The sequence below is a fragment of the Brachypodium distachyon genome, chromosome 1 (genome assembly GCF_000005505.3).
Source record: "Brachypodium distachyon strain Bd21 chromosome 1, Brachypodium_distachyon_v3.0, whole genome shotgun sequence".
NCBI lineage: Eukaryota > Viridiplantae > Streptophyta > Magnoliopsida > Poales > Poaceae > Brachypodium > Brachypodium distachyon.
Genome location: NC_016131.3, coordinates 53,587,632 through 53,603,000, shown reverse-complemented (window position 1 = coordinate 53,603,000; position 15,369 = coordinate 53,587,632). Strand labels below are relative to the sequence as shown.

Sequence of the window (15,369 nt, the reverse complement as noted above, 5' to 3'; positions counted from 1 at the left end):
CTTGCTTGCTACAATGTCTCGCCAGAAGATGGCCCTCGAGCGGATCCCCGATGACGTGGCTCGGCATGCCGCCTTCAGGAACCTCCTCAACATTCTGACGGAGAAGGCGGGCGAGCTGGCTACACTCTGCAATGCTAAGGTTTGCGGGCTGGTGTATGCCGAGGGCGAGGCACAACCAGTGGTATGGCCTTCCGTCGCTGAGGCAGTCCCCATCCTGCAGCGATTTAAGGCCACGCCGGAGATTAAACAATACAACAAGTCTGTGACCCAGGAGGATTTCCTCCGGCAGCGCATGGACAAGCTGAAGCTGCAGATCCAGAAGTCAGCACCCGAGAACAACAGGCGTGACACCGCCCTCCTTCTGCACAAGGCCATGCGCGGCCAACTCCAGGGCGGCCTAGAGGGCCTCGGCATCGAAAAGCTCACCAGCGTCGGCTGGATGGTGCATATGCGCCTCAAGGGCCTCCGTGAGCTCATTGTAAAACGCGAAGAGCAAGCGGCCCTCCAGCTCCAGCCTCTCCCGGCTCCAGCTTCGGCGTATCAGCAGGAAGCATCTCAGCAGGATGAAGGGGACCTTGGCGCCCTGGTCTTCTGTGACACTGCCAACGACGATGGTGTCGGCACCAATGGAGGGTTCTCATGGCAATGGTTCGCTGATCTTGGCGCTTCAAGTTCGTCTTACCCTCCCATGTAGGGTGGCGACGTGGATATCTAGTTTGGATCTAGCCAGGGAGCGTTCTCCATGGGGGCAGTCTAGGAAGAACGCTCTGTGGCGTGTTCTCCCTAGCTAGTGTGTGCATGCATGCATGGCCAGCTATGTGGATCTAGTCTGGATTAATTGCTTATTTATCCATCTATTATGAGTTTCATTTACTTTGTCTTTGCAAGGGTCCCATGATCCCATCCCATCTTAGTATATCAATTCAATAATGACACAGCGTGTCGATGTGCAATTGTGTCATGTGCCATTTGCTCTCTCCATGAGGGTAGAATGGTTCTAATATATATGTATCTTTCGTGTTGTTACAAGGTTTGTTCTAATTAATCAATGTTTTTGATTGTTGTCCCTTATTCAGGTCATTTGTATATATAATGGATGGGATGTATCAATTTCCAGTCTCTTTGCTTAGATCAATGAAATAAGTTGTTGGCTATAATTGTATGTAACAATTGTGTTCCGGTGCATTTGTAAATTAAATTCCTATAGCTCAGGCATGAAGAAGCAACACATGTGCAATGTTAGTTGTGACATTATGTGGTGACACGATTCTCTGGACAATGAGATCTCCATGAGAGATATGCCACAAGTGGCCAAACCAATGGCTTTTGAAAGGGAGGGTGCACGAGCTCGGAAGGTTCCTTTAGACTTGCTTCATGTTCGACCGTGACAATGATTTCATGAAGGATTCGTCACACGTACATCCGTAGGTCGATCTCGGGATTATCGTCTCCAAACACAAGCATGCAGTTGGATCCACTAGTTCCAACCTAGCTTATGGAACATCAACTAGTTCCACAATATTTTGATTAGGAGTTTCCATATGAACTGAACTGAGATTAGAGCTATCATGACAAATACGTCATTTGTCTCCTCGGTTGGATTTGCATTTTCAGCTGTAGAGTTGGAGGTTGAAGCAACTTTTTTTTCCCTAGAATACAAGGTTGAAGCAACTGGTCTGCTTAAAGTAACTAATTGAGTTGTCTTTGTTCTTCCTTCTTAGTGCGTGGCAAAATTGAAAAACAAATAAATTAGGTGTAGGGTGCTCAGGTCAGGCGCGCGTGAGCTGTAGCCTGTAGGTGCAGCAGTTAGATCGGAAATGTTGGGCTTGGCTGGTCGACGCGGCGGCATAGCCTTCGCTGTTAGCGATGCTCAACGGATGACAGAGGCCGTCGAAGCACTAGTAGCGCAGAAGGCGACGGCAAGTCAACTATGGGAAGGATTTGCAGTAAAAAAAACTGTTGGAAGGAAGAGATGGTATTAGTGGATCGTTTTCTCAGGTCAAACCGATGCCATTGTTTTGGGCTTGGGCCGTTCAGTGTGTTGGACCTTACATCCTAATTCGTTTTCTTCGCTGATGGCCGGAAACTATTGTTTCTTACAAGAGCTGACCGGAGCTGCATATCACAATGCCATTTAATCTCAATTTCCTCGTGCTGATTAATTTCTTGTATCTAGGGATCGTCTGACAATTTTGGACTTGCTGCATATTGGGTTATAGTTGAGCTAAAATGGTCATAGCAGCGGTGTCTCAACATTTTCGTGGAGTCATTTTTCCTGCGAGGGCAATCACAAAGGTTGATTTTTAGTTGACTTTTCTTTGAAAAATGGTTGCTGTGAATGAGAGAGAAATAGAAGAGAGAAGATATCGTGAAAGGCATCCGCAAAGGTCGAGTTTTAATTCACTTTTTTTTCAAAATCGTTGATGCGAAGAGGAGAAAAATAGAAGAGATAAGAGAACCGACCGTACCATTCTTGATGCCCTAATGGTCAGCTAAGTATCAAACTTGTTACCATTGTCACCCTTGAATCATTTTGTCCTACGGAATCAAAATAACTTTTGAGCTACAAGCTGGTACCATTTTTGTCGAATTAATCCAATTTGTTTTGGAACTTGTCTTTTCCCCACGGTCAGGCAAACGCGAGGTAGGCTTCTCGCAGCAGCAAACCCAAGCTCAGAATCCCCATCCCCCCATGGCGATTTTGCCGTTCCTCTCCTCCCGAACGCGCCACTCCGTCCTCCGGGGACCTCTGCGGGAGGCGGGCCGCCGCGCCCTGCTCTCCCCGGCGGCTCCCACGTATGTACACTCGCCCGCCCGCCCCGCCGAACACACCCCCACGCTTCCTTCCACCGAATTCTCCTCTACTGGTCACCGTCGCCCTCCTCCCCTCGACTGGACCGGTGCGGGAGCACGGATGATCTCTTCTAGTGTCGGTAAGGAGATCTACCATGCTTGGATTTGGATTGATTGTTATGGGAGTTCAGTTATGTAAGTAGAATATTTCTTTGCTGTAAGTGATCAAAGCCAATCTTTCTTCTCGCTCCATCCAGTCAGTTGCGGATTCCTTTTTTTGTCATAGAACCAAGCTTGTGGAGTGTATTGCTATGCTGAGTTCTACAGAGCCGAAGTACATATTTCTTATTTAAATGAATGAATTCTTATGATAGATGATCATACCCAGGTATTTCTCACACTCGATATGGATCGACAAACCATACTCTGAATTCTCATAAGAGATTCTATTGGGTCCCACGTCCGCAACGCCCCTCTTACAGACCTGGAGCTGGTGTGGCAACAAATGAAGCACACCAAAGTGTGAATGATTCATTTGAAGTTCAACGACGAACATTTGGTTCTGCAGCAGAACCAATCCAAAGGAATCCAGCCTACTCAGTGCTAAATCCTGATGATGTCTCTTACTTCAAGAGCATCTTGGGTAACAATGGAGTTGTTCAGGATAAAGACAGGGTGGCAGTTGCAAATGTTGATTGGATGGGTAAATACAAGGGTGCGAGTCAATTACTGCTTCTACCAAAAAGTACTAATGAGGTATATCTGTCAGCTACTCAAGTGAAATTTCCTGACAATTGCAATAGCAAGTAGTACTGCTGCTATCGGCAATCATTTTAAGAGTTTCAGTAGCGCCTGCATGGTGACTTTTGTACAATATGTTTAACCACCTACCCCTTAAATCTTCAAAAATTATATGACAATTAAGGTGTGCTTATGTGTTGAGCAAATCAATTTTCTTTGCTTTAAATTATAGGAACATATTTGCAGCAAACCACTTGTTTGTACAGTTGTAAGATAATGAATTATGTTTTTGGCTTGTCATGATGCATTCACAGATTTTACCCTGGTTGTCAAGTTATTCGAGTTAGCATGCATATATCTATATTTTGATGTATTCCTACATGAAGTAACTGATAATCATATACATTGTTCAAAGAGTTATTAGCATATTATACATTGAATTTCTTATGGAAGCGTATTCAACAGGAATATAAGTTAGCTCTGATGGAGTTTACTGCCCCATAACAAACACTGTAGCCTCTGGATATTATAAGATACATCACATTAGTCCTACACTAACAGATATTCCCAAACAACAACGCAGGGAATGCGAAAAACACCTCATGCAGCAAAAGTGTATGCATGTGCTGCTGGTTCTTTCTTAGGAATATATTCCTAATTTTGTCTAGCTCAGCATTCTAGTTCTGTAACATTCCTGTCCTGACACAGCAAAGATTATTGTGAAATTTCTTTACTCAACCATTCTTCTTTCCAGGTTTCGAAGATTCTTGCTTATTGCGACTCGAGACGATTGGCGGTGGTTCCTCAGGGCGGCAATACAGGTCTTGTAGGTGGCAGCGTGCCCGTTCATGATGAGGTAATTATGAAGTTTCTTTCAATTATAAGATCAGTTATTTGTTTATTTCTTATTTTCGTGTTAGCAGAAAACTACTTCAGATAAATATCTTATTGCTATTTCGGTAATTGTTTTCAGCTGCTGCATGTCTGAGTTGCTGGGCTATTTACTTCATCAGTATATTTTAAGTTATACAGAATGAACTATTTATTCTCATGGATCAACCAGATTGATTAACAAAATAGGGGGGGGGGGGGGGGGGGGGGGATAGACTTTGGTGTGTTCTTTGAGTTTCCATATTCATGTTCAGTATTGTCACTACATTTTGTTGTGGTTCATCTCACCGTTCAAATACTTGTTGGTTGACATTTTTTCTTCGTGCTTTTTAATTTTTTTCCCTCATGTGTAGCGCTTCTATGCTTTCTGTATTACCTGCTTTCCTTAAATTTAGGTCTGGGATCACAAGTTTTGCTCCCTGTGTCTGCAGGTGATTGTCAACCTTGGTGGTATGGACAAAATAGTCTCCTTTGACAATGTGGGTACAGTTTCTTTGTATGGATTTGACACCCTGTATTCTGTTATGCATAGCTTCTTCAAACTTTTAGTTGTCTATCCATGATTCATGAACCATCCTTGAATAATTTCATTAAAGTACTGTAAGGTTCTAAGCATAATTATTATGATGTTACCAGGTAAATGGTATTCTTACTTGTGAAGCTGGTTGTGTGTTAGAGAACTTAAGTACATTTGTGGAGAATGAAGGGTAAAGTTGTCTCTGGTCTTTCCTCTATGGTTCTTTTACAATTCAAAATGGATACATTTTTCATCGATAAATAGTGTGCCGTCTGTTGAGCTGTTGCACTAGTATTGACCCAGAAATATCTATCAGTTCATTGCTTATATAATATCTCTTTTTTTACATGATCCCTGTTCATATAATCATTCATGGGTTGCCAGTACATTTGTTGCTCATATAATCTTGTTACTGCAGTATACCTTTTTTATAAGATCTATCAGTACATGTTATTTCTACATGCAAAATACCTAAGATCGTATGTCCCCTTGATATATAGGTTTATTATGCCTCTTGACTTGGGAGCAAAAGGTAGTTGCCAAATAGGAGGGAACATTTCAACTAATGCTGGTGGCCTTCGCTTTATACGCTATGGTTCACTTCACGGAAATGTACTTGGTAAGTAAATGTAAGACCTTACATTTCCAGTGAATTATGAAAACAAATCAGCCATGTTTGGAACTCTCATGTTATATATTATTTTTCTGATGCAAGAAAGGGCTTATGTGGAAATAGTCTTTATTCGAGTAAAAATCACAAAGCGCCTACTGTTGTGACGTCAACATTACTTTACCACAACTTTTGGAAAAATAATAATTGCACAGATAAAATTTCAGTTCATTTTGGCCAAGGTTTGAGGAGATGTTGACTTATTAAGTTCATTTTCTTGCTTACCATTTGAATTTCGACAATTTTCTTGCCCAGTCAGCGCTGACTTGTGGGCCCAGGCAGTCAGAAATGCTTAAAGAGGGCTAAGCCTGAGATTTGGGCTATCAGATAGACAGATACAACTGGCTCAAAAGTGGTGGTTATGTGATTTTTTTTCCCAAAAGTTGTGTTTAAGTGATTCTGAGGTCACAACTGTTAGAGTTTTGTGATATGTACTCTATTTATTTTGCTAAGTTGCCTTGTAAGGAGCAGGAAAATCTGGTATGTGCTTATAGCACATGGCCCACGCAGCAGCAATTTGGGGAAAGGATCATCATGATCTCTCTTAGGTAGTTTATCTCTCAGTTGGTAGTTGTACTCTAAATAGAGGAAGAGTCTAAGGTAAAATTTTGAGAGGTCGAGTCTAGATCTGGCTTGTGAGTCAAGTCGTCCTACATAATAGGACTATTGTGTTACTGTGTACCCTCTGAAATAAGACAAGAAAATAGAAGAATAGTTCTCCTACCTTGCCTCCTGGGGTGAGAACCCTCTCCTACCTCTCTCCAAAACCTTAATCCATAACATTTGGTATCAGAGCCATCTGCTGCCACCATCAATGGCTAGCATTGTTTTTTTTATCAAGATGCAATCTTCATTAGGATGATAGAACTTGTGGATCTGATCTTCCTAAGAAGGATGATCAAAGAAGCAAGGTTACCGACGATGAAACCATTGGCGAATACCTTGAGTGAACAGAATGCTTGCTACGTCCTGTGACGCCAGTACTCCTACCAGCAGCAGCAGCAGAGGAGGTTCTCTTTTTCTCTTGGAACGTCCACCACCCCTGATGGCCATTGTCCACCATGGTGCTGATGCAATCTGCAGCCCTCCTCGTCAGAGAGAACAGTACTGCGGCTAAAGAGTTGCAAGCTATTCTGAACAACGAGGTGGATCTACATCGTGCCGCTTGATGCTTCCTCGACTACTACCATAGTACCATGGCCCCTTGCTAAAGCTTGAGGGCGAGCTGCTAGTCCTGGTAGGATGTGATACCTATAGTACATGGTCCATGCAGCAGCAAGTTAAGGAAAGGATCCTCATAATCTCTGTTAGGTAGTTTATCTCCTAGTCAGGTATTTATCCATAGGAAGAGTCCAAATAAGGTAAGATTGAGAGTTCGAGTCTAGATCCAGCTTGTAGATCAAGTAAAGTTATCCTATAAAATAAGACTATTATGTACCCTCTGAAATAAACCAAGAAAATAGACGAATAGTTCTACCTTGCCTCCCAGGCGAGATTCCCTCCCCTACCTCTTTCGAAAACCCTAGTTCATTACAAAAAAAAACTTTGTTGTTTGGGTATCTTTGTTGTAATATAAGTTACTGATGTAATGATGAGAGAATCCCAAGAAAATTTCTATTACGCGATCTGTAAGGCAGGAAATTGCTAGGTGTTTCATAAACATATTGTTAGCGTCTGTATTTTATTTATTTCCTGTTCAGGCCTTGAAGTTGTCCTGGCCAATGGAACTGTCCTTGACATGCTTACTACTTTAAGGAAAGACAACACTGGATATGATCTGAAGCACTTATTTGTTGGTAAGTATTGAATACACTATGTCTTGCTTTCTGGGGGTGTTCATTAAATATGCTTTATAGCAAGCAACTAGTAATGACATGATTGATGGTTCAGGAAGTGAAGGCTCACTAGGAATAGTCACTAAAGTTGCAATACTTACACCTGCGAAGCTACCTTCGACTAATGTTGCATTTCTTTCCTGCAATGACTACATGAGCTGCCAGGTCTCTTAAACACTCATTCATTTTATATATACCTAGGCATTGTTAGCCCATACTATCAAACAGACACGTGTAATCTTGAAGATAGTGATTACTGCTTTTTCTTGTTTCCAGAAATTACTACTGGCAGCCAGGAGGAGTTTGGGTGAGATTATTTCTGCATTTGAGTTCATGGATCGTCAGTGTATTGATCTGGTACTTACATAAGCACATTTCAAAGAGAATTGCACATGATACAGAAGAAATTGCATGCATATACTTCTGATTGTATTGGTTTGATCGTCAGTAGGGCGTTTTGGTTTGCTTGTTTAGCACAAAAAAAAACAGAATAACGTTCTGAGTTCTGACTGTGTTGCTGTATACCAATAAATATTTCTTATCTTATCTGCTTCTATATTTAATTTGGTAGCTTATTTGTTTTGAAGGCTATGACACATTTGGAAGGAGTTCATAACCCTTTACCTAACTTGCCGTACAAATTTTATGTTCTAATTGAGACCACAGGAAGTGATGAATCCTATGACAAGTAAGTTTTGCTAGCATGACCACAGTGATGAATCCTCTGTAGGCTAGTGTACAGTTTGTTTGCTTTTCTTTTTGCTTTGGCCTTTGCCTTTTTCTTTCTTCTTTTCTGTTTTCTTTTGGTTGTTGGCCGTTGGCTGTTTGTAACTTCTGCCGTCTTGATGCTTCTTCTAATGAAAATGGCACGCATTTGGTTGTGGGTTCAAGGAAAGAAAAAGATAGCATAACCAGTTTCCAAACAGTAATTAGGTATTAGCGTAGCAATGGTCATAGTTGTTGCTATTGCTTTTCTGTCCCATGTCACAGTTAACATTAACAATGCTGTTTCCACTTTCTCGTTTTTGTCCAGCAACATTCTCTCTTCTAGCGTCAAGTTTTCATGTATGTGTTTTCTAGGTGTTTCTTGGACGGCAAAACAACTTTGAAAATTTTGTGGCTACCAGTCTACCAGCCACTGGGCCCTGGAGCTTGTTCTGTTCTGAACAAACTTACTATCATTACGAATCGACATCTATCAAATGCACAACTTCTAAATTAAATAACACACACAAAGCTAAGCAAAAATCAGTTTGCATAGACTCTTAACCGATAACCACTTTGTGAGGGTGCAATCCTGTAGGACTTGTACTTATTGATCTTGGGCTTATTGTGATGGAATTTATTAAGTTCCAACATATTTTTATGTTGCTTTCTTTTGCAGAGCAAAGCTTGAAGCTTTTTTGTTGCGTTCAATGGAAGATGGCCTTGTAACTGATGGAGTTATAGCGCAGGATATTAGCCAAGCATCCAATTTTTGGAGAATTCGTGAGGTTGCCATCATACATTGAATATTTTAGATTTCACCGGCGTCTGATATAAGCAGCCTTAAAGTTGGTAACAATTCCATCACATGGCTAGTTTGATGGTTAATGTGTACTGAATGTCTGATATGAGTATTCACTATTCCATGTTCGATTTTATGGACCACAGTGAAAATCTATAAAGTGATCGAAAAACATTGTGGCATGTTTTTGTCTATGAAAATACATTTGGTTTATTTTTATTTTGAATCCTTTGAAAGTGAAATTGTAAGTAGAAAACCCATTCTAAGCAAACCAAATAGTTCTAATAAAACTAAACACTCATACCTATTGACATCATTTGCGAAAGAAAAAACATTGAAATGGTTATGTATTGTGGATTGTGGTTGCAGGGTATATCAGAGGCATCTGTCAAAGTTGGTGCGGTCTACAAATATGACTTGTCCATACCTGTAGAGAAGCTATATGATATTGTTGAAGAAATGCGCAGCCGTGTCGGTAATTTTTCAGCTTTTAATCATCAGTATTCTATAAGGAATAAGGTGTTGCTTACCAGGTTCCTTTCTGTTCTAGGTGATATGGCAGAAGTATTGGGTTATGGCCACCTTGGTGATGGGAATCTGCATTTAAACATCTTATCAAGCAAGTACAGTGACAATGTATGCCTGATAGGACGTGGAACTATATGAATTACTTATGTTTGGCTTCAATTTCTCAAGATAGGTATGCGGGCACTTCCTTATTTTGTTACCTTCATTGAAAAATTTCAGATTCTGGCACAAATTGAACCATTTGTCTATGAGTGGACTGCCGGCCACAGAGGAAGCATTAGTGCAGAGCATGGATTGGGGCTAATGAAAGCTGAGAAGATTCACTACAGCAAGTCACCAGAAGCAGTAAGAATTTAAATACCATCTTACTGCCACTTGTGCGCATCTCTGAATTGTGACAACCATGCTATTCATCTCTTGGTCATAGCCTAGTATGGAGATTCAAGTTGTTAGGTCATGGTTTGTGGCGCTATGAGTTTAGATTTATCGAACCTTAGGCTGTTTCTTTTCTCAGGTCGAAACTTAGGTTGTACAACTCCTATCTTAATGAATATAAACGCAGCTCTCCTGCATTGCCCTGTTATTTATTTTGACAACCATGCTATTTAGAATCTGGAGATTCAACCATTATTTCAATTTGTGAATAAGCTACCTGCTTGATTCCTCTAGATGGTGCACTTCAATGTTAGGAAGGACATGTGAGAATGTTGCTTTGACTAGTGAGTCTTCAGAATTTACAAATGGATTATACGTATCTGAACAGCCTTCCCGCCTGATTTGAATGAGGAGAGTAAGGATACGGCCTATAGCTCTTGACTTTTACTGCCTGTGCGGCTAAGGAAAGACAACTACACTTCCAGGTCCTAAGAGAATACTAGCATGCAATCTGTTATATATAAATATGCAAGTGTTAAAGTGTGCGATATGTGTCCATGAGAATCTTAGATTAGCTTGTATGGTCTTGAAAGGTTTGCTCTTCGTTACGTTTTAGGTTATGTTTTTCTTTTATAGAACACTAGATGAGGAGCATAGCTTACCATTGGCAATATATTTTAGTACAGCCAATCCTATAACACAACAAGGTAATTTATGCTGTTAAAAGAACGCTAATGGTAGTTTTTTAAAAACCTTCCTGCTGGGCTCCGACCTTTCTACTAATTCAGGAAATTTATGGTTCGCAACTAATGTTCCACTGTGATCAGGTGCAATTAATGGCCTCCATCAAGAAGTTGATAGACCCTAACTCAATCCTAAACCCCTACAAGGTTCTACCTCGATCCGTTTCTGCAGCTGGAGAAGGTAGCCTTCTTTTATCCTTCAGTTGGAACTGGGCCACCTTTTGTAGTTATCAATATTTCTCCCCGACTTACACACTTGCTTCTGCCACCAACCTACAGGTTAGCTGATTGATCAGGTTGCTGCCAGCCCCAATAGACTTCAGAGCTATAACTTGTGAAGGTCAATGTGAATAACAGAGGCGAACTTGTGATGATGGCGAGATCGGTCGGTAGCCAGTAAAAGAAGTCAATAAAATTCCTGCTGTTGTAACCAATTCAGCTGTTGATTCCGTTCGGAGTATTGGAAAAATTTGTTCAGATGGCCATCAAAATGAAAGCAATACTGCTGAGTGTGGGTATATGTAGGATTAAACAACGAAGAGGAATATAGGGCGGTCTTGTATACTTTTACTTGCATTTTCTTGTCTGAACTTGCGGTCCATCTTTGCGGCCAATGAAAACATTTATGATGCACGGGGCGTTTTATGAAACCAGAGGCAAACTTTGCCTCAATCTTACTAGGTCAAAATTCAAGAACACTGGTATTTGCGACGGAAGTATACCATTCTCTAACAACGAAAAGAATATTCCCGCACAGATAAAGAAAACGCCTTTTTCAAACAAAAGAAATTAACAAACCATGTTTCAAGTGACAAAAATTCCAGAAATAATATTAACGTACATATGGATGCATATCAATTTACAAATATGCTTCTAGAATTATTTTTACTCCGTACGCTGTCCTAAATGCCTAAATAATAACTTTACAGTAGCCGTAAACAAGCTGTTGCAAATCTTCCAATCAAAGCAGCCAGTAGCTAGCACCTACTCGTGCCTTGAAATCTTGTTTCAAACAAAACTGCTGCAGGTAGGTTCAACCTGGAAGTGAGATCTTCTGATTAGAGAAGCAAAACATGCACCAAGCCAAACATCGTGCTTACATCTACCCATTGCATGCTACTATCAACCATAACCCCAAAAATCACCAGCATACTCTGTCCACATTCAGACATAACTCGGTTTCAAAGAGTCCACAGTCCAGACTGTATGTGTTTAACTTGCTGTTCTGATTTCTGAGTAACAACCCAGTAACAAAGACAGCTGATCAAAGCAGATGATTGACTGAGTAATGCAAAAATGCTGAAACATTACTTTTCACAATGTAACATATAATCCATGTACAATCTATGCAAAGCATATCGATCAAAGCCAGCATTACCAGCAGATTCAGCACACATCTGACACATCAGATAAACAGGCCCTAAATCTGTCAAAAAAACTGGCAGAATGTGGCACAATAGCCTCGCAGATTGACCATGCTGATGACAGAAGATGAGTCGAAAGATAAACATAGTACAACTCAAACTTAGACTGCATAGTTACACAATACCATGACAACAAGTAACCAGCATCACCCACTGCCTAAGTGTACAGTTCCAACAACATAAGAATAATAATAGAGTACTGCCATATGAGCTGAAGAGTAATTAAACAAGCTGCGCAGAAGAATGCTTAAGAGTCGAAGCACCAACATAGCAAAGGCAAATGAAGTAGGAATTGAGAACTCAAACTTAGATTAAATCTCTGGTCTGATCCAAGATAACCTCCATCAGTAGCGGTCATCATAAGAGCGAGCTGCTCCCCTGCTGGGACGATCATAGGGAGCAGGTCTATCTCGGTAACTCCCACCAAAGCGAGCAGGTCCACCACTCCCATATCTGTCACCATTAGCCACCCGCGGGCCACCCCTTCCATAACCACCAGTTGCTCTAGGTTCATCACGGTAATAACTTCCACCTGGACGTCCTCCATCTCTTTCATAGCTCCTTTCCCTGGCAAAGCCACCTGATGCATAACGATCTGCACCAGCATATCTGTCACCAGAAAAACGATCTGCAGCTGGAGGATAGCGATCACGCCCACTACTATAACGATCATCAGCATAGCGGCTACCGTCATAACGATCATCAACATAGCGGTTAGCAAAACGGTCTGGTCCGCCAAAGCGGTCACCACGTCCACCGGTGGCAGTGCCATACCTGGAAGGGGGAGAGTACCTTCCAGGTCTACCTCCATCTGCATAAGGGCATTCACGAGCCCAATGTCCAGGACGGCCACACTTGAAGCAATCATCACTTGCAGCAGGAACTGCATCACCTGCACCTCGATATCCACCTCTAGCACCAGATGAGTAACCACCACCCCCATATCCATAGCCACCATCATCAGTGTTCATCCTAGGCTGAGCTTTGTTCACAGAAATGGTCCGACCATCTAATTCTCCATTATGCATTTCCCGAATTGCAGCATCCGCAGCCCGAGGTTCCGAAAATGTAACAAATCCAAACCCACGGGAGCGGCCAGTGTCTCTTTCCGTTACAACCTATACATACAATGAAAGTAAACTGATGGAAAGACAACAACTACATATAATAGTGAACAGACGAAAAAAATCTAACACTAGAAGTAATATGAACATGCAAATGGGGACAAGAGTTCATGCATATTTCAAGCATAGCAACCAGTGGAACCATCTCAGACAACTGGAGAACACAGTCAATCCTTATACCGCTGCTCAGTCATTGCAAATTAAATCACCATCTGCTTTATCTGCCCTACAGTACCAGTATGCTGACGATATCCAGAAGGAATACTATACGCACTGGTCAGAACTCGAAGGGTGAGACCACAACAATGCCATCAATGAGTTAAGATGATATCAGTGGCAGTGCAATAACAAACCAAGCACAATTCCGTATGTAGCTCATGTTCTGCAGGAATCAGTAAACTCCACATCCAACAAACTGAACAAGGCCAATTACTTTGGTCAGCACTACATGCACAAAACAATAATTTTACATCTGAGCTTCTAATAAGAACATAATCGGATTATAGTTAGTCCGCCACATTCCTTCGGGACAACAAAATTGCAGTACCTAAAGGCATTCTTATCATTCACTGTTCTTTATTCATGTATGGCTAAGCATGTCCATTTAAAGGGAAAAGCGCATTTGGAGGCTGAGAATAATGGTCTTCCAAGTGACTGTAGGCACCGGAAAGCAAACAACACTCACTCTCCAGCATCACCGGTAACAACTCACTAATCAAGGACAACAAACAAATCTGCCTCTGCCTTTCATATCAGAATTGATCCAGAACATAGCCACTATGCAATGGAACTTTGTGTCAAGTTCATGTCCAACATTGCAATCATGTTTAGCTCCAATTCATCGGAATGGCAATAAACTCATTTTGCGTAATTACGCTGACATCAGTTAGCTTAAATACTACCATGGCAAACGAGGAGCTCTGCTTCTGCCCACAAAACAGAGCATGCCTACTTCAAATTGAAATTACAGAACCCGTCACCCCAAAAATGCATAACCATGCTGTCAAGTAGATTAATGTGTTTCATTTCCTTCAACTTCATTAACTTCCTAAAATATACAACTGGAGATGACTGCTGGCTCTGTGAATCTGTAACTGCTATTAGATTGAAATTAGAAAACAGGAGAAAATTAAAAGCGTTTACTAAGAGGAAAAACAGACAAGTAAACCACCTAGGCTTGATTACTCGATAATAAACTTGGTCACAGCTTTTGTTATCAAAATTATTCAATTGGTAAAAATACAACTTTTAACGACCATGAAACTCAAATGACCCTAAATAAAGCTAGGTTATGCTCCTTTTTTACGTTAGGTCATGGTTTTGCATGTATGTAATGTAACTAAATCAAAGCCATGAGATATCTACCAAGGATGGTTCCGCAATTTTTTTGAGAAATTGGTGAATAATTCAATCTATGCATATCATGTTATCAAGGATAGCAAAGCAGAAGTACATGCATTATCTCAATAAAATATGCTTACTGCAGGACTCTCCAGCTATATGAAATATCTATGTTAAGTTAATTATACACTGACGAACATAGGCAACGAAATTGAACAAGCTAGCCTACAGACGCAATTGGTTCTTGGAAGAAAATAGAAGACACAATCATCTCGGCCAAATCAAGCCCTAACACAAATCCCCACCCCACAATACATATGAACAAATCCAAGAATATCGCTATTATACCTGCGTCTCGATGACCTTGCCGAAATCACTGAAGGCACGCTCGAGCGTGCGCTCCGTGGTATCCCACGACAGCCCGCCAACAAAGATCCGGCCGACCTCTTTCTCCGCCATCTCAAATCAAATCGAATCGAAAATTCCCCACCACCTACAGAAACCACCAAATCAACCCCCCAAAAAAGTCAAGATTCGCACAATTCTGCGCCGCGTAACAGCTCGTATCGCACGCTAGGCGAGCGCCAGGATTCAGAAAGAAACGACGGTTGGAGGATTTACCTTGCGCGGAAACACAGGAGCTCTCGCTCGGGCTGCGGCGCTAGGGTTTAGACAAAGGGAGGAGGGGAAGGGATGAGATGAGAAGAAGAGAGGAGAGAGAAGATATCTCGATCTTTCTGTTTGTAACGGGAATTGGGCTGCATGGAAAGCACGTGTCGCCGGTTGGTGGGCTTCCATGAGTATTTCCTGAGAATTCTTTCCTTGAAAAGAATAGTTTTCGGAAAGGAAGCTGGTACGGCCCAGTTAAATTTTATCTTTC

General features: G+C 41.5%; 3 protein-coding genes across 6 annotated transcripts; 2 read left to right on the top strand and 1 right to left on the bottom strand.

Moving 5' to 3' along the window:
• Positions 1 to 292: 292 nt before the first annotated feature.
• LOC104582283 lies at positions 293 to 694 on the top strand. Its single transcript, XM_010231720.2, has one exon. It carries the CDS (start codon positions 293 to 295, stop codon positions 692 to 694), a length of 402 nt encoding a protein of 133 aa, XP_010230022.2.
• Positions 695 to 2,620: 1,926 nt separating this feature from the next.
• LOC100825375 (probable D-2-hydroxyglutarate dehydrogenase, mitochondrial) lies at positions 2,621 to 11,250 on the top strand. Of its 4 annotated transcripts, XM_003561284.4 has the most exons (16): positions 2,623 to 2,933; positions 3,182 to 3,549; positions 4,289 to 4,390; positions 4,857 to 4,904; positions 5,062 to 5,132; positions 5,443 to 5,561; positions 7,313 to 7,408; positions 7,503 to 7,612; positions 7,724 to 7,804; positions 8,035 to 8,135; positions 8,832 to 8,940; positions 9,324 to 9,429; positions 9,505 to 9,590; positions 9,702 to 9,827; positions 10,685 to 10,781; positions 10,880 to 11,250. In XM_003561284.4, the coding sequence occupies exons 1-16, from the start codon at positions 2,693 to 2,695 to the stop codon at positions 10,882 to 10,884; spliced, it is 1,866 nt and encodes a 621-aa protein (XP_003561332.1). In that variant the 5' UTR covers positions 2,623 to 2,692; the 3' UTR covers positions 10,885 to 11,250. The 4 variants fall into 4 exon arrangements, 2 of the variants coding, with proteins under 2 accessions (XP_024313538.1, XP_003561332.1); XR_729777.3 differs by lacking the exon at positions 10,880 to 11,250 and having other exon boundaries at positions 2,621 to 2,933; positions 9,505 to 9,654; positions 9,752 to 9,827; positions 10,685 to 10,751; XR_002962417.1 differs by lacking the exons at positions 10,685 to 10,781; positions 10,880 to 11,250 and having other exon boundaries at positions 2,621 to 2,933; positions 9,324 to 9,425; positions 9,505 to 9,654; positions 9,752 to 9,827.
• A 139-nt stretch (positions 11,251 to 11,389) lies between these two features.
• Positions 11,390 to 15,268, bottom strand: LOC100823909 (glycine-rich RNA-binding protein RZ1C). The gene is made up of 3 exons (XM_010229956.3): positions 15,111 to 15,268; positions 14,838 to 14,982; positions 11,390 to 13,142 (listed from the first exon to the last, which is right to left on the bottom strand). The coding sequence occupies exons 2-3, from the start codon at positions 14,946 to 14,948 to the stop codon at positions 12,369 to 12,371; spliced, it is 885 nt and encodes a 294-aa protein (XP_010228258.1). The 5' UTR covers positions 14,949 to 14,982; positions 15,111 to 15,268; the 3' UTR covers positions 11,390 to 12,368.
• Between the last annotated feature and the right edge of the window lie 101 nt (positions 15,269 to 15,369).